The 21658-nt window shown below is 42.0% G+C and overlaps 2 protein-coding genes across 4 annotated transcripts; one reads left to right on the top strand and one right to left on the bottom strand.

Annotated features, from left to right (window-relative positions):
* The first annotated feature begins 4675 nt into the window (after positions 1-4675).
* On the top strand, positions 4676-18306 carry LOC104693058 (claudin-15-like). 3 transcript variants are annotated; one of them, XM_019289534.3, is made up of 6 exons: positions 4676-4781; positions 5201-5467; positions 13321-13485; positions 13628-13709; positions 16330-16440; positions 17769-18306. In XM_019289534.3, exons 2-6 carry the CDS (start codon positions 5251-5253, stop codon positions 17866-17868), a joined length of 675 nt encoding a protein of 224 aa, XP_019145079.1. In that variant the 5' UTR covers positions 4676-4781; positions 5201-5250; the 3' UTR covers positions 17869-18306. The 3 variants fall into 3 exon arrangements, with proteins under 3 accessions (XP_019145079.1, XP_039413230.1, XP_010403750.2); XM_039557296.1 differs by having other exon boundaries at positions 4679-4781; positions 5272-5467; XM_010405448.4 differs by lacking the exons at positions 4676-4781; positions 5201-5467 and adding an exon at positions 8602-9082.
* On the bottom strand, positions 13222-21602 carry DUSP28 (dual specificity phosphatase 28). The gene is given in 5 exon segments (XM_039557297.1): positions 13222-13891; positions 18418-19800; positions 19802-19930; positions 20886-20980; positions 20983-21602. Coding segments are annotated over 4 exon segments (504 nt in total). The 5' UTR covers positions 21233-21602; the 3' UTR covers positions 13222-13891; positions 18418-19770.
* Positions 21603-21658: the final 56 nt, after the last annotated feature.

Below are 21658 nucleotides of genomic sequence, written 5' to 3'. Positions count from 1 at the left end.
GAAGACCTATCGGAGCTCCCCTTAACTGAAGGAGAAATCCTGTTTGTGGATGGCTCCTCTAAAGTGGTGGAAGGAAAACGAGTATCAGGATATGCAGTGATTGATGGGAAAGAAAACAAGAGGAAACCCCAAAAACAGCAAAGGAAACCTAGGAGAAGTACCAAAAACTACAAAAAAAATCTCAAGTTTATGAAGACACAATTTAAATTTTGAATAATTGATGTGGGCCAGAGCCCGATCAAAGCTTTAGAGGGGGGAGTTGTAATAAATGAATTGGTTTCAGGGTGTTGGTTATTGCTGTTTGGGTGGGATGTAGAAGAGGGGAGTTGAGGGTGGAATAGATGGACATGTTAATTGAAGGGAAGTTGTGAGACTGTACGGGTGTAATGCTGGAATGTAACCACTGGATGGGGATATAACAAGGACCCAATGGGTTTAATGGCAGGAACTTTCTAGTACATTGCCTCGTAGGGTACAAGGGATGAGGACGATGCCCTAGACTGTGATTGGAGAACGAGCCATCCAATGAAGTGGACTTGTTTGGAAATGATTGGTGAGGAATGCACGAAGGTATAGACCAACCAGCGAACAGGAAAGGGACCAATCAGCGCGAGGATTAAAAACGCACCAGTCCGGTGGCACCAGAGACTTTAAAAGCTACCTGCACCCGGGGGGGGGGAAGGGAATCCTCCTGCGGAACATGGGGTCCAAGGGGGCACTCAGTGGGTCTCACTGTCTTGTTGGAGCATTGTTTTGTTCTGGCTTGTCGCGCGGAGCCTGGGCTTATCCTGGGTTCCCTCTCTCAGCAGTTAACAAATAAACGAGTTGACTTTTCCTTTAAAAGTCTCAGTCTCGTTTACAACAGCTGTGATTTCACAGAATCACAGAATATGCTGAGTTGGACGAGACCCACAAGGAGCATTGAGTCTAACTACTGGCTCTGCACAGGACCGTCCCTAAGAATCCCACCATGTACCCCCTGAGTGTTGGTCAAATGCTCCTTGAAATCTGTCAGGCGTGGTAATGTGGCCACTTCCCTGGAGAGCCTATTCCAATTCCCAGCCACCCTGTGAATGAAGAACCTTTTTCTAATACCCAACCCTGACAGAACTTCAGGCCATTCCCTCGGGTCCTGTCACTGGTCACCACAGGTCAGTGCCTGCCTCTCCTCTTGCACTCATGAGGAAGTTGCAGACTGCAATGAGGTCTCCTCTCAGTTTCCTCCAGGCTGAATAGACCAAGTGTCCTCAGCTGCTTCTTACATGGCTTCTCAAGGCTTTTGTCCATCCTTGTGGCTGTCCTTTGGACACTCTCAAATAGCTGAACGTCTTTTATATATTGTGGTGCCCAAAACTCCCCCCTGGACTCAAGGTGAGGCTACCTCTGAGCAGGGCAGACCAGAACAATCCCCACCCTGGCCCAACTGGTGATGCTGTGCCTGCTGCCCCCCAGAACAGAGTTGGCCCTCCTGGTTGCCAGGGCATTGCTGACTCATTCAGTTTGCCACTGACCAGGACCCCCAGGTCCCTTTCTGCAGCACTGCTTTCCAGTGTCTTTTTCCCCACTTTGTAGGTACACTGGGATTGTCCCAGGTGCAGAATCCAGCACTTTCCCTTTTTTAAACTTAATACAGTTGGTGATTTTTCAGCTCTCTTATTTATCAAGGTCTCTTTGCAGGGCTGATAAAATGTAGTGCTCTCTAGAAGTCTCATGGAATAGGCAGAGCCTGTTTCCTCCTAGCCTGCAGCAGCTCAGGAGGTGAGGTGGAGGCTGGAGCTGCTGCCTCAGCATTGCCTTTCTCCATGTGTGGCTCCACATCACCTTGCCACACCTCAGCACCTTCCCTCCCCTGGCTCCTCTGCCCTGCCTTGCCTCGCCTCGCCTCACCTCACCCTACCTCACCTAACCTTGCCACCAGACTGCTCCAGCAAAGGGCTGCTGGCTGATCAGGTTCCCACCCCACAACCTCCTTCCAGGCTTTTCCCTGCATCTGTATCAAGAATAATTTAGCCAGCAGGACCAGGGAAGAGATCATCCTCTGCACTTTGTGTGGGTGAAGCCACACCTCGAGTTCTGTGCACAGGTTTGGGCCCTCACTTAAGAAAGGACATTGAGGTCCTGGAGTGTGTCCAGCAAAGGGCACCTAGGGTTGTGAGAGGCTTAGAAAACTTGTCTTACGAGGAGTGGCTGAGGGAACTGGGGTTGTTTAGTCTCCAGGAGCTCCAGAGGGACCTCCTTGCTCTGTACAACTCCCTGGCAGGAGGCTGTAGTGAGATGATGGGGCCAGTCTGTTCTGCCATGTCTGCAATGAGAGGACCAGAGGAAATGGCTTTAAGCTGAGGTGGGAGATTCAGATTAAATATTAGAAACATATTTTTCCCTGCTTGGGAGGTCAGGCATCAGAACAGGCTGTCAGGTGGTGGAGTTCCTACTCCTGGAGGTGCTCAAGAGGCATCTAGACTTAGTGCTGGGTGATGTGTTTCAGTGGCTCAGGGGTACAGTGGCAGTGCTGGGTGGATGGTTGGACTGGATGATCCGAAAGGTGTCTTCCACCCTTGGTGATTCTGTAGTAACCCACACATGGCTGAGCAGGTGTCTCAAGTGCCCTGTGGTCCCCTTGTTGCTGGCCAGGGCTCCTGCTCTCTGGCACTGTGCTGCTCTTCCCAGCACCATCTCCATGCCAGCAAAGCTCTGCAGGGCTGGAGAGCTGTGTTAGCAGAGAACAGTGCGCTGTACACATCACCAGCCTCCTGAAATTAAATGGGAAAAGAAAACAGGCATTTGCTCTGAAAGTACCTTGTAAGTTTGAAGAAGTTGCGTGCACCTTCCTGGTTACCTCTGTTGTCGCGGAGATACTCATGGGGCAGTGAAGCCACTTGCATGCCAGTCATGCCTGGGCTGCTGGAGACAGAGTACAGAGCAGCCAAAATCAAGCAGCAGAATAAACAGTGGTTTATCTCAGGGGTGCATGGGGAGGACGAGGGGCAGCAGGCACATATTGCAGCAGGAAAAGTTCTGCACGGGTGGGAGGAACATGCTCCACAGAGTGTTGTGCGAATTCCAGCTCTGGAGACTACTCTGTTGTGACTGGATAAGGCTTGGGTGACCTCACCCAACACTGAAACTGTGCTTTAGTGGGAGGTTGGCATCCCTGTGGCCCCTGCCAGCCCAAGTTATTTTGTAGTTTGTTGTGTGAAGGCAAAGTTAATGGCAAGATGAGAGTGATCTGCATATTGTAATTTCAAATGGCTATAAGCCTGATTAGATTATTAAGATGTTATGACAACTTCAGGAGCAAAGTTACAAAGTCATGTTCTTTGGAAGTGGTAGGAAATGAATTAACATTGTTACTATTTTTTTTTTTTTTTCCTTAACTAGTAGTGAAATGAGTTTGCCTTCTCAATCCAAGGTCAGACTCTGACCACGGAAAACCTCTGTGAGTGGTGGTGGGAAACTGCTCTAAGTGGTTTAGTACCGTATTTAGATTTGCATTTTATCTCTTTCTGATTGCGCTGGTGGGCATGGTTCAGCCTCAGAATTTACCTGAACCAAGAAGTGATTAGTAGGTTCAAAGGCATATATTGCTGATGTTAGAAATGTATATACACATATGTAAATTAAACCAGTGTTGTAATCAGTTTTCTTTCTCTGTTTTTCTATGTAATGAAATGAAAAAGAAGTAAAAGAGGTTTTTAAGTTTCCATTTTAGACACTTCTACCACTACCTTATCAGGAGTAATTTATTTATTTAAGTGACTTAAACATTTTTCTTTGCTAATCCTTCCTGCTTTGTGTTCAAACCACATACATACATGTGCTGTTTTTAATGTTACAGTGACCCCTTTTGCTCTCCCAGGGATTGTTTTTATCACATTACAGCTCTTAGTTGCATATGATGCTCTGGACTTTGTGTATTTATTTGGATTTGGTTTACTGTCATTCTCCTTTGGACAGCTACAATGCATATTTGCTATCATTTGTGCCATCACCTCAACCTATAAACATGACAGTGTATGACAGCTGGTACAATCAGGTCCTTTAGGGTAGGGTGTCCATGTCATGGGCTGAAAGGCGATGGATGTGGTGTTGGAATAAAGCATTATCTGAACAGTCCTATGGGGTTTGTGTGGTAGCAGCAGGGCTAGGAAGGGGTGAGTGAGGGTGGCTCCTTGAGACAGGCAGGCAAAGAGAGGAGGAACTGCAGCAACAAAGTGGCTGCAGAGCTGTCCCAGGCTGCCAGATCCCCTTTGGCTGTGAGCCTGGGAGGCCTGTCCTTCCTCAGGGCATGGCTGCAGTCAAAAGCAGTTTGGTTTGTTAATGTCATCCACTGGACAGGTGTCTAGCTGCGAATTTCTTCTTTAGGATGCATCCTAAAACAAATACATAAAAAATTTCGGGTAAAACAGCCATTGGGGAAGTTGTAGCTATATTTTTCTGCAGCGCTTTGTAATCTGATGGTGCTTGGGCAGCTCTGTGGCCCTGATGAAGCAAATTATACGCAAGTGGGTGCCAGGTTAATCTGAGTATCTTTGGTACTAAATTACATAATTTTCTTGTAATTTTCCCTTTCACTGACCCTTTGCTGTAGCAAAAAGCCATGCCAGATGTTTGTGCAACACTTGGACAGAGCTTTGGCCCTGGGTCCTTGATTTTTAGAATGGGACAAAGGTCCTAAAGAGTACAAAACTTCCACTTTGGGTGATCAAACTGGTCCTCACAAAGTGCTGACACTAGTATCTTGCAGGAAGGTAGATGAAACAGGTTAAAAACATACCATAAACGTGAGTATCACAATTTATCTTGCTTTAAATTTGAATTGGTAGATACTGTAATTGGAAGATGGATAATTTACTAAAGCATTTGATAGTTTTAATTTTTAAACACATTTTGAGTTAGCAAACAAGTAACGAATGGACGAAACATTGCAAATTAAAATTAGGGACTTCCTCAGTTGTGTCCTGTGGTTTTGCTGTTTGCATTTTTTTTGTGGTAAACGTGTACAGTAATAAAAGTTATCCTAAGAAAATAATGTATAGAATATTCAATTATTCCAGTTACTTAATGGGATTTAAATTCCACCTTACAGTTCCCTTGTGTGATACATTATTTTGTAGGTAGGCATCTTTTTGATGTTTTTGCAAAGGTCAGGCTTGAGTAAAGGTAACTCCATATACTGTGTGTGTATGAACTGTTTCAACAGGTTTCTAATATCGGAAACTTTGGGAAACTTCTTTGAAGAAAACTCTCACAATGGCATCATCCTCTCTACAGATTTGTGCATTGCTGCTGGCTTTAGCAGGATTCACCACATTACTTGTTACTACAGTGTCCAACAGATGGAAAGTTTTGGGCACCACGACAGAGCTGGTTACTGCAGACTGGGTTTCTGAAGGTCTTTGGATGGACTGTGCAGCAACTGTTGGATCAGTACAGTGCAAGAAATTTCTCTACATGCTGAGTTCAGACCGTAAGTGGTCATGGCATATGTTTATAAAATCCAGGGATGTGGTTTTATTCTTTCTTTCTGGACAGCATGTTAGCAGGTTCGGGGCCACATAATGCAGTTGTCCCAGAAGATCTAGTATGGACAAATCCTGTAGTGGTTGCAGACAGGTTAAAGGGCTGCCATGAAACCCGTGTCTCACCCTGCAGTTCAGCTCAGTCACTGACTGCTGTGGCTTTGCTGCCCTCTCTGGTGTGTTAGCATAGAGGTATGGGTGATACACAGTAAACCTAAGATTTTTTAAAAAAATAGTCTTGGAAGAAATAGCATTTCACACAGCCTAATTCTTAAATACAAGCAGATCATAGTTCCATGAGCACTGGTGTTTGTGCTTTGGTGTGAGACAAGAATTATTAGGTATTCCAGAACTGGTTTGGTACTTTGTGCTAAACCTGTGTAACTGGGTATTTTTTCTGGAATTTCTCAGAGGTGGCAAGCTTAGACTAAAATACATCTGTGCAATTGATGCTTCTTTGTTTTCTAGGGTAGACCATGCTAGCAGGGTAGTTTATCTGCAGCTAGAAAGAGAAGAAATGTCTCTGTAGGGGCTGGAAAGTATTTGTTTGAATCATTCTGGATTTTAAAAATATATTTCTGTAAATACTATCTTTATGGTAAAGGACTGGGAAGGACTGACATTCGTTCCTCAGCAAACTGAGTGTAGAAACAATAACAGTGTAGCCTTTGAAAATGGTATTTTGTTAAGTTTTTTGTCTTAAACAGAACTTTGCATTTATTCTTTTACAACTTTCAGTTTTGTGCAGTCACTTTATGAGCGATGTTAATAGAACCATTTCTTCAAATCTTCTGTGCCTTATAGGTCCCTGATTACTGTCATTGCTATGTGTCTGGACTCTTCCAGCAAATGTATTCTGAACGTGCAGTGCTCAAACTGTAAAATTACCATGTCTCACAGACTATGAACCTTGTTTTTCTTGACACAGATGTGGACTCCCCTGGAGTCAGAGCTGCCTATGTGTAAGGCAGATCTCTAAAAGGTGAGAGTTTAACTCTCAAGATTCAGCATGTTCATGGTTCTTCCACAGGGCCCTCGCTTTGGTGGCCTCATCTGCCTTCATAATGATGATGCCGGTTTAAGAATAAGTATCAGCATCCCATAATGAGGCCAGAGTTTGTAGCCTCAGAAGGAGGGTAATCATATGCTTCTGAGGATTTTAAAAACACTGCTCATAGCATCAGAGGCAATGTCAGCTTTTCACGTCGTCCTGGTGCTTGTTCAGCTCCTCTCCAGGGCCTCCTCTGCATAGAGACCAGGATGCCTGAGTTTCTGGAAATTAGAGTGATGAGATGGGGCCAAAAATGACAGTGTTCAGTTCAACTGACCGGGTTAGAGCAAGCCCAAAGGAAAAGTCCCAAGCTGTGGAAGGTGCTGATGTGAAGCTGTCAACACCAGCTCTTAAGCCCTGCTGATGCAGAGCCTCTTGCAGAGCAGCACTGGCTGTTATGCCCATTGCTCAACAAGCCACAGTTTACAAAATTCAGTGAAGAATAGCCTTATGTTCTTTAACACATTGAAGAGTGATTTCCTGAAGGGAATTACTAAAATGCCTGGTACTGTATAGGAAAACTCAGGCTTTTCAGGTCTGCAGTTTAGTCTTTTCTGTTTCTATGTGTGCTTTATGACTGCCCATTGAAATGCATTTCTTAACTAGAAAGAGATTTATTAAAAAATTGTACTCTTAATTTTTTATTTCTATCCTTGGCAGCAGTATAACAGCTGGGAACACTTGATTCAAGGTTCCGACTATCTCAGCTTTGAAAGTGCTGTCAGCAGAAGTGATTACTAAAATCACCAGCATAGCACCAGAGTATGGGTAAATTAGCTGGAAACTCTTTGAAGGGCTTTTAATGGGATGCAGATACTCCAGGGTACTGGTACAGTGTGTTCATTTTACTATGCCATCGTTTTTCAAATTGCAGGGACTTAGCAGAAGGAGGGAATTCTGTAACAGTCATCTGAGATCAATTCTTACCCCACACTATCTGGTTTCCTTAAAAGATTGCAAGTTCAGAGCTGCACAGGATCACACTGCCAAATCTAGTCTTGTTTAAATCAATGGCAATGATCCTCTTGACTGCCAAGGGAGCAAAAATGTCATAGTGGCACTGTAATACCCTTTAGCAGCTGCACCTACCAATCTAGAGCATCAGTTCAAAGTGACCAGTGAGTTTTGATGGAAACCAACACATCCTATTAGGGATAAGTTGTGGCTCTCTCAAAGGCTAATCCTTCTGGTAGTGTTGACATAAATGCTGTGACTCTGTTACCATGTTGCATCATAACAGAATTATTTTATGAAGAAACTCTGACTTCATTTCCTGGAGATAAGAGCAGGTTATCACTGCAAGAGATGGTTAACCCCGTTTGGACACATGCATACTTTAAAGTATTAATGTAAGTGGGTGATGTGAATTGAGTCGTATGATTCTGTCTAGTCAGGAGCAGAAGCAACTAAACTGAGTTTAACATATTCTTTGCCCAGAATAGCTTTTTTTAAACCCTCAGGTATTCTAACAAACAGGTGCAATTTGCTGATATATATTATTTTTCTTATAGCTGTTTTTCTTCATCATTTTAATCCTTTGGAGATAGATCTGTCACACTAGCTCTTTCATTTCCTTACATTTCATTTCCATGACACATACATTATCACAATTGTAATACATGGTACAATTGTACAGTGTAAGTGGGACTATTTTTAATACTGAATGTGTTCAGCTATAGATCAATAGACAGTAAAATATTAATGGAAACTATTCACCCATAAACCTAACCTTCCTGAAAGAAGCTGGCAGTACAGTTGTTGTGGATTACTTATGACTGTAACTCCAAAAACTGTGCTAAATTTTCTAGCAGCAGAATAAAGCTCCTGTTCTCAAGCTGTTTTATGTTTGAATCCCCAAGAAAATAATACACTAAAGCTTTTTGATTTGACATCAATAATAAAATTACAAGCCATTTTAATCTAGTGTAAAATCTAGTTGACTCCAGAGAAGAGACAGAAATAAAATATTTGCCTGTATTATCACACTTGCAAGGTATTTTGTAGAAATACTGACTGGACTTTCTAGGCTGAGAAAAAGAATAGGCTCATTTTTCACTTCCTATTGGAAAAAGAATTAATATTGTTACTTTTTTTACACGCTAATATCTTTATCATGAACTGCTCCCATTTCTTATTGTCATGCCCAGTAAGCCTTATCTATGGGGAAAGAGCAAAGAGCAAAGGTAGACTCATTTTGGAGTGAAACCCAGAGATAAAACAGCAAGGTGGCTTCTGAAAGGCTTCACTTGATTGTAATCTAATTATAAGGATATTTAACTGTTACTACTCACAAGCATGACTGCTCCGTTGGAAATTGTTGGTTTTCTTTTGTGCTTGGGTGGGTTGGCAGTTATTGGAGCTACTTTGCCAAATAATTACTGGAAAGTCTCCAGTATACATGGTTCTGTCATCACAACGTCTACGTTGTTTGAAAACCTGTGGAAGAGCTGTGCAGAAGACAGCACTGGAGTATCCAACTGCAGGGAATTTGACTCTATGCTTGCACTGCCTGGTAGGTGACTTTGTACAGCCTTGTTTATATTGCCTAAAAATTTGTTGCCAAAAAGTAGTAAGGCTTTTGTTTTGGTAATCTGGTAATACTGGAAAATAACTGGCCAAGAAGGACTTTGTGGGCTGAAGTAATAAAAATCTCTCAAGCAGCAGAATGTGTCAAGCATGTTAGGAAAGGCTATAAAATAAGGCAAATGAAGTCAGTTGATCAAGCGTTTAACAGGCATTTAAAGTGGGTTATACTCTCTTCTCTAGAATCTTGTGGGACATCTCAGTAAGAGACACTTTTTAACTATTTATTTATTTGGAATTATTGTATAAGCCTTCTTTTGCAATACTTCATAGCTAATGTACTGTAGCTGGAGTTCTTTCATGTTACAGGAAATACTGTTTTTAGCTGAGAAGTGGTAGTGGTTTTTGTGAGTTGAGATTGAAAATTGTAGATAATCCAAGAAATACATGAGAATATGTTATGCATATTATAACATATTATAAGTTATAGAAGGAGTGTATGCTATAAGTTAATATATGATTAGGCTTGTTAACTAATGCTAACTACTGTCAGGGCTTGCTAACTAACATCTTTTTGGATGTGGTTTTAAATATCAAGAAATTTAGATCTGCTGGCCCCTTTCCTCTGTATCAGTTTTCATCATAATTGTGGCTGTCCTCAGATGTCCAAGTAAGGCAATATTCTGTGGATAGTAAGCATATAGATAATAAAGCTATTTTTTATTAATCTTGAATAATTAGGTATATATAATAATATATATATATGAATATATACATAGGTATATATATACACAGGTATATATATACATAGGTATATATATAATAATATATATATAATATATATATGAATATATACCTATGAATAATAGGTAGATAGTTATCCAGAATAAAAATGCCTTCTAGCTGAATCTGCCCTAGAAGGTGGCTAAACTAAATCAGTAGGAGGATACTCCTAATCTGAAGAATGTGTAATATAGGATTAGTGGGAATGGGGTATCCCTTTCTCCCTCAGTCTGAAGTAAAGGCATGTTGTTGACCAGCTCTAACAGTAGCATAGCAATTGTCTGAAACTGTGTCTAGTATTTAAGGAATGATCTGCTCTTTTCATCTTCCTGCTTCTCTAACAATTGCTTTTAGAATGTGTGTGTGTGGATGAAGAGGAACATAACCTTATTTAAACATTTTAGACTCAGTAACAGCAGGATCATTCCATTGGACATTATCCTCTGCAGAGCGCTTATGTCAGTGTGCACCAGTGGTGCTGGGTTAGTAGTTGGACTTGATCTTAGACATCTTTACCAGCCTTAATGATTCTGTGATTTTATTTGGTTCTTGTAAAAACCACTTCAAGGGCTAGTTCATAGCTTATTGCCTCTGACTCCAGGCAGCATCTTGGCATTGATGTGTTTGCATAGGGTGTTGCCTCTGAGAGTGTGTGCAGATTTGGGCGATGGGCCCTCAAGAGAGCAGCATCTGGGGGCTGCCAAGAAAAAAGTGGGTTTTAAAGAACCTGGTAGGGCTCAGAAAAGACCGTCATGAGTAGATGTGTTAAAGCAAACAGAACAGAAGGCAAGCAACAGCAGGACTCCTGAGAACTACAAATAACATGGAGGCAGCAGGGAGGAAAAAAGTGGGGCCAGAAAGTAAATGACTGGGCCAGGCTCTGAAGTGAATTTGTGAAGATTAGAGGTTTGATCTGTTGAAGAGATCAGTCCTGCAGTTGAGAAGATGGCAGTATAGTTGAGGGGTAAAGGTAAGGGAAAGGGAAGGGAAAAACAGCTTGTAAAACTGCAGATAAAATATTTTTAGAAAGGAAAACTGAAAAAGAAACATCAGAAGACACTGGATGGTAGTAACAGTTGAAAGGACAGCTGGGCAAAGCAGAAAAGAGGAAGAAAATGGGTTTGGTAACAACAAGGGCTCAGCAGATAGTGGGACCTCTGAGAAACATTCATTGTGCTTGCAGATATGAACAAAGCAGACTAAAAATTATCATGGTCAGTTTAGGCGTGTTTCAAATTCCTGTTCAGAAACTTAGCTGAAACTGCTGTGAGGATGCCAGGGATTGGAGGGAGGGGTAAAAGAAAAAACAAAAGTGTCTTTGTTACCTCTCATCAGAAGGACAATGAAGATTTTCTGTGGAGGTTTCCTTATTGGCAACTGACCTATGTGGAATACTTCTGGGTTTTGCTTAATATATGGGAAATATCAGACTTGATTCTTTTAAACCAATTTAACACTTTTGAGTTCACTAAACCATTAGTCTAAATGACAACTATTTTGAGTGAGTAGCTTTTTAAATGCACAAGATTGAAACCATGACTGGCTACTCCATATAGCTAGCACTGTCTATCTAGTCACAACTAAGTCAAACATTTGATAAAACTAGTTGCCAAAGCTTTGTAAACTGCCCTTTTTTTTTTTTCCCTTTCTTCTTTTTAAGGTTCCATAGGTGTTTCTTCCAATGACAGGATTTGGGGAAAATTTCTTCTATTAGTGTTGACTAATGAAATGGACTGACTTTGCATCTTGTTAAACAAGCTAAGTTTAAAATAAAAAATTGAGTTTTCTGAATTGTGAACTAAGGTTCTCAGTTAAGGCTGTTGAGGCTATTGCATTGTGGTACAGTTGTATGACAACCCTTTCCCACCGGATTCCAAGAAGTTAGCCTGAGGATCCAGCCTGTGTCCTGGAAAGATAGGGGGAGTTCCATCTAACACTGCAGGAGTCCCAAAGACTGAAATGTGAGTTCTTGGACCCCACTGGGTGATTGCTGCTAGCATGGTGTAAAATCCCAAACCTGAAAGCAGTGTTGTTGAGTACTTACCTTAACAGTATCTTCTGCAGGCAAAAACCTTGAACTGTTAGTGGTATTTTGAGGGGTCTTTCCACTTTTACTACTGTTCTCATTTTTTTCCATGAAAAATTTAAAATTAGTGTTTAACAAAGCATTAATTCCTCAAATTACTTTAGCCTTTAATTCTGTAAGTTTATCTCATGACTGCTTATTGCTGTCTTTGGTAACTCTAAAGCTTGTAGGACCAGTACTCTTAAGCCACACTAGGCAATACAGCCTGCTGAGTCTGAGTGTATCACTTTGTCTTCTGTTTCTCTGTCTGATTTTTGTTGTCTGGAGAGTTACGGCTCCCTCCGCTACAGACCTAGATAGCAGGTTACCGTGGAGGACATGGAGGTGGTCAGGGAGCAAGAGGCTGAATGCTGGCATCAGTGATGTCAGTGTCCAGTTGGAGTCAGGTCTGACCCTTCCAATGTATGATTAAAATTATAGTCATAGAATAATTTAGGTTGGAAGAGAACTTAAAGGTAATCAAGTCAACAAAGTGAGCAGTTGTGACCCTGCCAGATTGTGATGCTTGGCATGTTTATCTCACAACAAAGGTGCCGAAATGCCATTTGACCTGGAACCTGCCAAATGCAGGGTGCCATTTTAAAGAAGCCCGAAGGCCCTGTCTGACCTTCTTTCTTAGGCTGACTATTAATCTGGTCCTGGATTTTGTGCAATCTGTACCTAGATGTGAAGACCAGGAGCTTAAAGGATGCAGAACTGCCAGTATACCAGATTCTCTAACATGCCCACACCAGCTGCAACCTCTCCACAGGAGAATGTCTTAGGGAGGAGTGCTGCAGCTCTCAGACCTCCTGTTTGTTCCGCCAAGTTTGAAGTGCACTGCTAACTTGAGCACAATTCTTTCCTGTCCCTCCCTGGAAGCAGCGAAGCTGGCACCTTTTTCCAGTTCCTCAGTAGCGCCGGAGGCTTGCACACCTTGGCTAGCACACCTTGGCTAGCACCTGGATTTCAGATGTATCCTGTGCACTCAGCTGTACAGGTGTCAGGAATTCAGAAGGGCTTGTGAGTAGGAGACTTTCTTCTGTTCCTGCAAATGACCATGTATACCACTACACATTTTCACAGGAATGTAAGGGATGAGGGGCTTGCTGTAGTTTTTCAGGATTTACTAAAGACACAAGAGGATTTACCAAACTTAAAAAGTGTAGGCATAGTTCAGCTCTCAAATCTGTTTGACTTGAGGCTAAACACACCTGGGTTTGGAGGCTTCTCTGAACCATATGACAAAGTTGGACAAGATTCACTCGTTACTGCACCTGTTAATTTTGTCACTCCCTCGAATCACTTTTATTTTTTTCAGCACAACGTTAATGTAATTTCTGTATAGATCCTGATTTGTTTTCTCTTTTATGTCTTAGCTCACATTCAGGCATGCCGTGCCCTGATGATTACTTCCATCCTTCTGGGATTCTTGGCTACAGTACTCTCACTGCTTGGTTTGAAGTGCACAAACATTGGGTTGAGTGATGAAGATGGAAAAATGAAGTTTGCCGTCACAGGCGGATTTCTTTTTATTTTAGGAGGTAATATCGAGGCTGAAATGAGAGCACTATTGATACTTTGTATTGCTTTCACAGCCAGACTAAATGAAATGAACTTGTTCTTGGTTTAAAGCTGTTACGGCCTTTGAATCACTCATGTGTGCTTTTTAACTTTTTCTGGTAGGTCTCTGCTCCATGGTGGCTGTTTCTTGGTATGCTGCAATGGTTACTGCTCAGTTTTTTAACCAACTGTACGCTGGAACCAAGTAAGTTAATGTATTTGTCATACCAAACTCCATCGTGTGTTAGACAGCTGCACTAACCTCAGCTGCTCCAGAGTTTCAGAACCTGGATGGATCCCATAATCCAGTCCTACAGGAGGAAAAAGTTGTACTCAGGGAATCTTTTCACCTCAGAGGTGCCGCTGGGGAGGGAAGAGAGTTCTTTCCTGGAAGAGTTAATGAATATGTGAGGAATATCAACCCCGCATCTGAGGGGTTTTGTACTGTGTTTGTATATTCTTGAGAGACTCAATTAAGTGCATATCTCAGTGTTATTAAGAAGAAAAGGCAAAATTCCTAATCTGCTTTGGCATTTAAACCAAAAGAGGTACAAAAGACAAGTTCTGGCTAGAATAAAGTGCCTCAGATGTACATGCAAGGGAAAGTCACATGCAAAGCAGCTCGAGCTTTGTACTAGTGATCTGCAGAGAAATTTGCTGCCTGTCTTATATATGTCTATATATTAACAGCTCAACATTTTTTTGCCCTATGAATTAAAATGAGGCAAAATTTTTGGGATTTTCAGCTAGTGCAGTTGCATGCAAACAGGTTTTGAGGTATAAAAGCCCTTACTCTTTGTCTGATATAAAACTAACAGTTGTCAAAACCAAATGGCAGCTTATGGCACCTTATCTAGGTGCCCTGCTTAGCAATGAGGAACAAGGGTAGAGGTGACTGGGCCTCTCCTTCAGAGAGGGGGAAAAGGAGAGGGAAATATATTGTCTGTGGAATATGAGACATCTATAACATACTTCTACCAAGTATATAATTCATAGATCAGTAAACTATAAATTGTTAGTTGCTAGGATCATATTTGAAGTGTTTTGTAAGTTCCTGCCTCGGAATCAGTTCAGGGAAGTCAGAGGTGAAGTGCTTTGTGGTAAATCAAAGTACTTTAAGCAATTGCTTTCATTGTTTGTCAGTTTTCCCTGTGTTTTCAATGAAGTACTTACAAAGAAATTGTATTTGTGCAGTTACTTTTTGTTGTTTTATATCCCCTTGAGAGAACTACATGAAGGGTAATAAATACATCAGAGAACTGAAACAACTGTTGATAAGGAATTTCGGTTAGTCGGATAGTTGGTGTGTTTTATAGTTACCTGCTATAGCTTTGGGGCTTCAACATCAATGCCTGTTAATCAGTTACCAGATGGTTTGCATTCGGTAGCTGAAGAAATATTTTTTTTTAATATCTAAACTTCATGTTTAAGCTATTGATTCACTGAGAAGTTCTTGATGAATTAAGTTTGATCATTGGTAAAGCTGGACATGGAGTCTGTGAGATGAGTTTAAATTCAATTGCATGCCAGTATTGATCTTCATTCTTAAGAGACTGGCAAGTCTATTTTTTCAGACTGCATTTTTTTGGTGTGACTTCAGCAAATTAGTGAAGTTAACCTCTGCCAATTCTTAGAGGAGTTTCTCCTACAGCTTTGAAGGCAAACGAAGTTCTCCTGCAGATGTCTCCTATATACTTTTCTTTGGTATGACATCTGCATCATTCTTGTCTGTAGGTGACTGGTGAGCAGAAATAATTGCAGGCACTGGGCAATGTGCAACTTGTACTCCTGGGTTTTTTTGATAATGACTCTGTGCTTCCATGTTTGGAAGTACCTAAACCAGCAGAGACCTTGTGGCTCCCATGTGCAATGAGAACACGGAGAGCTGTGAACCTGTGTAAACCTCTGAAACCCTCCTGTTAGCAATGAGTTCCAGAGTCAGAAGCTTTGACATTTTAAAATAATGATTTTGTGTTTATAAGTGGAAAGAAAACACAAGTCTCTGGTTCCAGTGTACCTTCAATGCAGTCCATGACACTTATTTTGCCCTTATATTTTGCCCTTATATTTCAGACCACAGATGTACAGGTGGATCGTGGATATAGTTTTTCTCTGATCATAAAAATTTGTGTTCCTCTTTTTGTGAAACTCCTGCCAGACTTTTCCAGACCCAGTTGTGTCTAGTCTTTGGGAGAAATTCATTATCAATGAATTTCTTGGACTGGACTAGGAGGTTTCCTGAAAGGTATAGTTCTGTACAGTAAAACAGAGAACTATTCTTTTTCAGCCTGGGACATTCATAAATGCCTTTCAGCCGTACAGCCACAGAGGGTGCTGAATATCCTTTAGGATACCTAAATTTTAAAACTAGCCCTATACAACCAGCTACTTGTAAGTGACCTAGCATTCTGTTTCCCAGAAAACTGATGTCCATGGTCAGCCTTTTCTCAGCATACAGACAGTAAGATCTGAATCATTCAGTTTCACAAAATCATTTCAGTGACAGCCAATAAAAGGGCAAAATAAGTGCTGTGGGTGGCACAGGAGGTATGTTGTTATTATTTATTATCAACAATTTGTTAAATACACACAATTACTTATTGCTACTTATCTTTATGTTGCTTAGTACTCTCTGTACTGGCACTAATTTGGCAAAGCAACTCTATAAAAAGAAGAGTTTTGCTGAGCAGACCCAAAGCTGGGTCTGTTTTCTGTTAACTGTTGAAGTGCCTTTCAGTTAGCTGATTTCTATGCAGATTAGAATTTGTTTGCATGGCTTTGTGATCCTGTTATAAGTTGTTTCCATAAAATCTTTCATGTTTCAGGTATGAGCTAGGAGAAGCTCTGTACTTAGGCTGGGCTGGATCTGTTCTTTATATACTTGGTGGGATCTTACTGACCTGTTCATGCAAAGGGAAGGAAAAAGAGAATTACAGGTAATCTTGGATTTGTCAGTTGAAGTAGTAGCTGTCAATGACATGCCACTTTCTATCTGTGCACTATTCTGTCTCTCTCTCACCCCCTGGTATAAATATGTGGTGTAAATTACAAACAGTGCTATGGCATGTCACAGACTGGTGATGGCAGGGGATGCTGTCCCAAAGACTTGCACCTCCCAGACCAGGGTACTTGATGCACCACCATCGGCAGTCACCTCTAACTTGTATTTGGTAATTCTGGGCACTGCTGGTGGTTCTAAGTTCTACATGGTGAATATGTGCAGTGAAAGAGCAAACTGTTGCCAAAAGAAAAGTGTATAAAACCCCATAATGTATTATGATCCAGTTTCTCTGCAGTACACACTGTGAGTAAAATATTCAAACACTGTTCAATTTGCAAGAAAGTGTAAAGGCATTTCCCAAAGCACCTGGAACTGATCACTACAAATATGGTTTTTTTCTTGTTCTTTATGGAAATGTCTTGTCGCAGGTCAAATCACAAAAGTTGGGATTTCTGGCCTCAATATTTAACCTTCCCTGCATTTTTACTTCAGTCTTAAATTTTGACACATACAGAAGGTCTCTTTTTGAAGGAGAGGACAGAAATAGCAGAAGTCCATGTCTACCAGAACTCAAATAGCTTGGAGGTTGTACTAGCTAAGCTCGAGAGGATTATAATGTGCAAGGAAGAAGCATATTCACTGCTGCTCTATTTAATCTTAGGAAAGTTATGTCAAAATATAGTGAGTGAGTGTGTTCCTCTGATACTCCATTGCCCAATCTGAAACCATTTCAGTTTTATGGTAATATTTCATCAGCCACATTGGACTTTAGATTTTGCTCACCGTACTTTGATATGAAGTACCAAATGTCCTGAAAATCAGGTAAAACTGATAGTTGAAATAGATGTTCAGTGTGATGAATGACAGTTGAAGGGGTTGGCTGAAGACACTTCTGTTTTCTTTCTTCATCATTTTGATTCCTGTATTAAAACCTGCAGCTTGGACAAAAGTGTTGAGGCCTAGGTTCTCTTCTGCTTTAGGGCCTTGACTGAAATGCCTCAGGGAAGAGCACATGTGAGTTAGGAATCCAGAGTGTGGTTTTGGTTATGAGGGAATGGGCTGTGCAGCCCATCAGGGACCCCATCTATTTCCCCTTAGCTACCAGAATTATGAGAACAGGAGGCCTCTAATTTCTGCACCGTTGTGAAGAATGTGCTATTGGTGGGTTGGATACAGAGCTAATTGAGTAACTTCTAAGTATCTGAGACCATGGGCATGTGTCTAATACCTACTATTTTATATCTTTTTTTTCTTAATTTACAGTCCCAACAAATATGCATATTCAGCAGCCCAGGCAGCTTCTCAGCCACGCATGTACCCCAGGAACTCTGAGACGGTCATAAGCAACAAGGAGTATGTCTGAGCTTACACTCTGCATCACCTGTAGTGTTAGTGGCTTGTGAACTGCTTCTTTGTTCTGGTTCCAAGTTAAAATCCTATGCCTTACTTTGGAGCAGTACAAGGAGGAGGTATGGTTTTTGCTGTAAATAGGAATGGTTTTCAGATGTAAATAGCTTTCTACAGAAGATGCTGTGATGTGAAATCCTGTGGCATGAAGGTTTTCTGTGTGCTGAGAAGCCTGGTAAAATTTAACCAGAGCACAGTATACGCTGACACTCAAGAGCAATGGTTTCTATTTCAGCTGACTCAACCATGTGGAACTGATAGCTGTATCTGACTGCAAGTTCATATGCCTCACAGTTAGAAATGTGTTTTCATTAATATTTAGCTTCCTTCTTTTGTTTAGCAGCTTTAGTTTTGACAAGAAATAAACTTTGTTCCACAGACTCACTGAAACAGATTTTTTGACGAATGGAATCCTCTAATAAGGATCTGCTGTTATACTGAAATTCTTATCTTTGATAGTCAAGGTTTATAAAAGCTACAAAAAAATATTCTAGCAACCACTCACCTTCAAATCTGCAGATGTGCAACAAATTCCTTGTTGGTTGTAATGCAGGTACAGAAGATAAATGATACAGAATGAACCAAACACAGCTGGGAGTGGAGAAAGCATCTGGTGCAAAATGCCATGTGGTAACTAAGAAAATGATAATACTAGTTTAACTTTGAGCAGTCTTTAAATTTGGGAACTTTCACTGCATCTGAATTGTCTAATTCAAGTAATTCCCCAGTAGTTTTATTTTCTGTCATTGTTCCATCATTAGAATTTCTTTCTTAAACTACTCCACTGCTGGGAGCATATGTTTGCCTTGTGCGAGCACTTAGGCAGATGGCAGTGAGCTAACTTTACTTGCCTTCAGCAAGGTGGAATGGAATTTCACTCTGCAGGTTCACAGGTTCCATAACTTGTCCCTTTAAAATTACAAATGTATTCATACAGTTTGACAAAAATCTAGTTTGAATGGCTAATGATAAACATCTAGCAGTCTGACCTAGACGTTTCATGTGGTTTCCTTGATGGCCCGATAGATAATTTCAGAGGGCAACCTGCAAGCAGTCTCAGCAGAAACGATTTAGCCATGTTGCTTGCATGCAGGAACAGCTGACTTGTAAACTAACACATTAGGGCATGAACTGGGCACTGTTAGACTTAGTAAGTAAAGCTAAAAGGAGTGGTTATTACTTCTAGATTGCCAGTGTCATCTTCTTCCCTCCACTGTCATCTTCAGTTTTTTAAAGAATTCCTCTGCTGTTTTAGAGAATCATTTCAAAAGCTGAAAAGGCACTTAGCCTGCATGGTGGGAGCTGAACTCCTTACCATCATCTGCATATTCTGTCCTCTGGATTTTTAGGTAATTCTCGAAGGTACTTTGGTCTAGTTGAACATAAGGAAAATAGCAGAGACAAAGCAACAACCACTGTCAGTTTCCCACCAAAGGTTGTGTCAGCTCATTAACATGAATTATGGTCCGGTAGGTGAGAGAGAAATTCCGAACTTCCTTGGTCTGGCATCATGTCTTCTGATGGCATCACTGGGAAGTTTAATTAAAAAACAAGAGTAGAATCCCTGTGTGGTAACTCCTTCCTTTGCTCAGTACATCGTTACCATATTCAGTGCCATTCAGGGGAAAATAACTGCTGAAGATTCCATGCCTTTCTCTGGTTTGCTTACAGCCCTTCCAACCATTTTCTGTTTCTGCTGTTATTCCCTGCTTATCTGCTCTGTTTCCAGGCACTGTCAACAGAAATGCTCTGAATGAATTTATTGAACTATCAACTAGGTTATGGGGGTAAAGTGTTTTATGTACAGGTGATTTAGGAAGTGATTTTTTTTTCCTTTTTTTTTAAAGTCTGTAGCAAGTCACTTCACTTTCTTTAAAGTATCTTCACACATTGCTATTTTTAAGTCCTTTGCTCAGCAGAGCAGACTGCTTTGGTATCTGCAAATCTTCTTCATATCTCTGCAGCTGAGACCAAAATCCTGCATTTGGTTCTGCTACGGGTCTGGCAGTTTTCACAGCCTAGGGAACAGGAGAGACATGGTAGAAGCAAGGTATCCTGCATTTGTGGGAGTCATGCAAATGAATTTTTAACTTTAAATTTTGAGAAGATTTACTTTGGTTTTGATTTGGCTACAGAATAACAAACAGCTATTTTAGTGAGCTGACTTCACTCTGTGCTTAGTAAGAACAGGCACGTGGGCTCAATTACAGAACAGGTTCATGGGCAAGACATGAGACAGAGCTCTTGGTTGATTTGCTGGAAATGGGAAAGTCTCTCAGCAAGTATAGTGACACTGCTCATGTTTAACATGTTTAAGATGATAGTGTGAAACTTGGTCACTATCTGCACACCTCAGTCTAAATTAAGCAAATTGGTTATCTAAAGACTTCAGTGATACACCTGACAAATGGGTGAAGACTGAAAGCCCATAGAGCACGAGTAATTTGTACTTTTCCTAGGAAAACTGACATGTCATTGCTTATAGCAATATAGTTACAGCTTATAGCTTATAGCTAGCTGGTCCCTAGGCATTCAGCAGGCCTAACGGAGTCTGTCTGTGACAGTGTGGAACTGTCACATGGTGATAGGAGCAAATCCTGCATAACAATTCCTACACCCACTCACTTTCTTTATGTCTCTGTCTTCACTAAACATGCCTATGCAAATGATAGAGAAAAGAGAAAATGTTCACTAAGCAACCAGCTTTGTGTGTTTGCTACCTGTGCTTAAAGCCTCTTTGCATTTGTATTTATGTTCATCCTAGAAACCCCACACTGAAAACTTATTTGACCAAGCTGGGCATGAAAAAACTTACAGGGGACTGTTTATCCAAATGCTGAATCTCTCTATAACTGGCAAGGGGCAGGTGAAAGCACCGAAATAATTCTACGGTAAATCATCATTACTCATAACAAGCATTGCATTTCTTCTCCAGAAGAGCTGTAAATATGAATGTGGATGTAGGTACATTACCTCGAACGCGTCCTTGAGCGGGAGCTGGCAGTGTCTCATCAGATAAGCCGTGCAAATGGCAGCGGAGCGGCTGCGGCCGTTCTTGCAGTAAACAGGCACTTCCCCCCGCCGCGCACGGCCTCCTCGATGGCGGCGCCGCACGGCTCGAAGTAGCGGTACAGGTCCTCGGCCGGGTCGTCGAACACGGGCACGCGAATGCCGCGGACGCGCTGCAGGCGGGGGAACGGCTGCTGCCTGGTGACGTTCACGCAGAAGGTGACCCCCTCGCGCGCCAGCAGCTCCTCGTCGCACGCTGCCCTGGCCGTGCCCAGGAGCAGCGAGGCCGTGACCTGGCAGAGCTGGAGCATCGGCGGCCAAGGGCCCCGGCCCCGCTGCACCGGGCTCGCGGTGCGGGGCTCCCGGCGGCGGCACGGCAGTGCCACCTGCGCTCTGCTGGATTCATCTGCTCCCTGCAGGCTGGGGCGTAGAGGCTCCAGGCAGGTCCTAGTGCCGGCTGCATCCCGAGAGCTGCATTTGGAAAGCTGAAAGCACTTCCAGAGCACACTGCTCACTTGTAAAGCCAGTGGATTTGTACTTCCCTACCCCACAGCAGCTGCTTACCTGCTGTGTTCTGCACAGGAATGCTGCTGCTGGAGGCGGTGCTGTTGGTGCAGTGATGCAACACTGAAGTTGTGTCACGGCAGTTTTAGGCTGGATATTGGGAAAAGGTTCTTCACCCAGAGGGTGGCTGGGCGCTGGAACAGGGCAGTGGTCACAGCACCAAGCCTGACAGA

The sequence above is a fragment of the Corvus cornix genome, chromosome 9, assembly GCF_000738735.6.
Source record: "Corvus cornix cornix isolate S_Up_H32 chromosome 9, ASM73873v5, whole genome shotgun sequence".
Taxonomy (NCBI): domain Eukaryota; kingdom Metazoa; phylum Chordata; class Aves; order Passeriformes; family Corvidae; genus Corvus; species Corvus cornix.
Note: the sequence above shows the minus strand (reverse complement) of the source record. Positions and strands in the feature narration are given on the sequence as shown.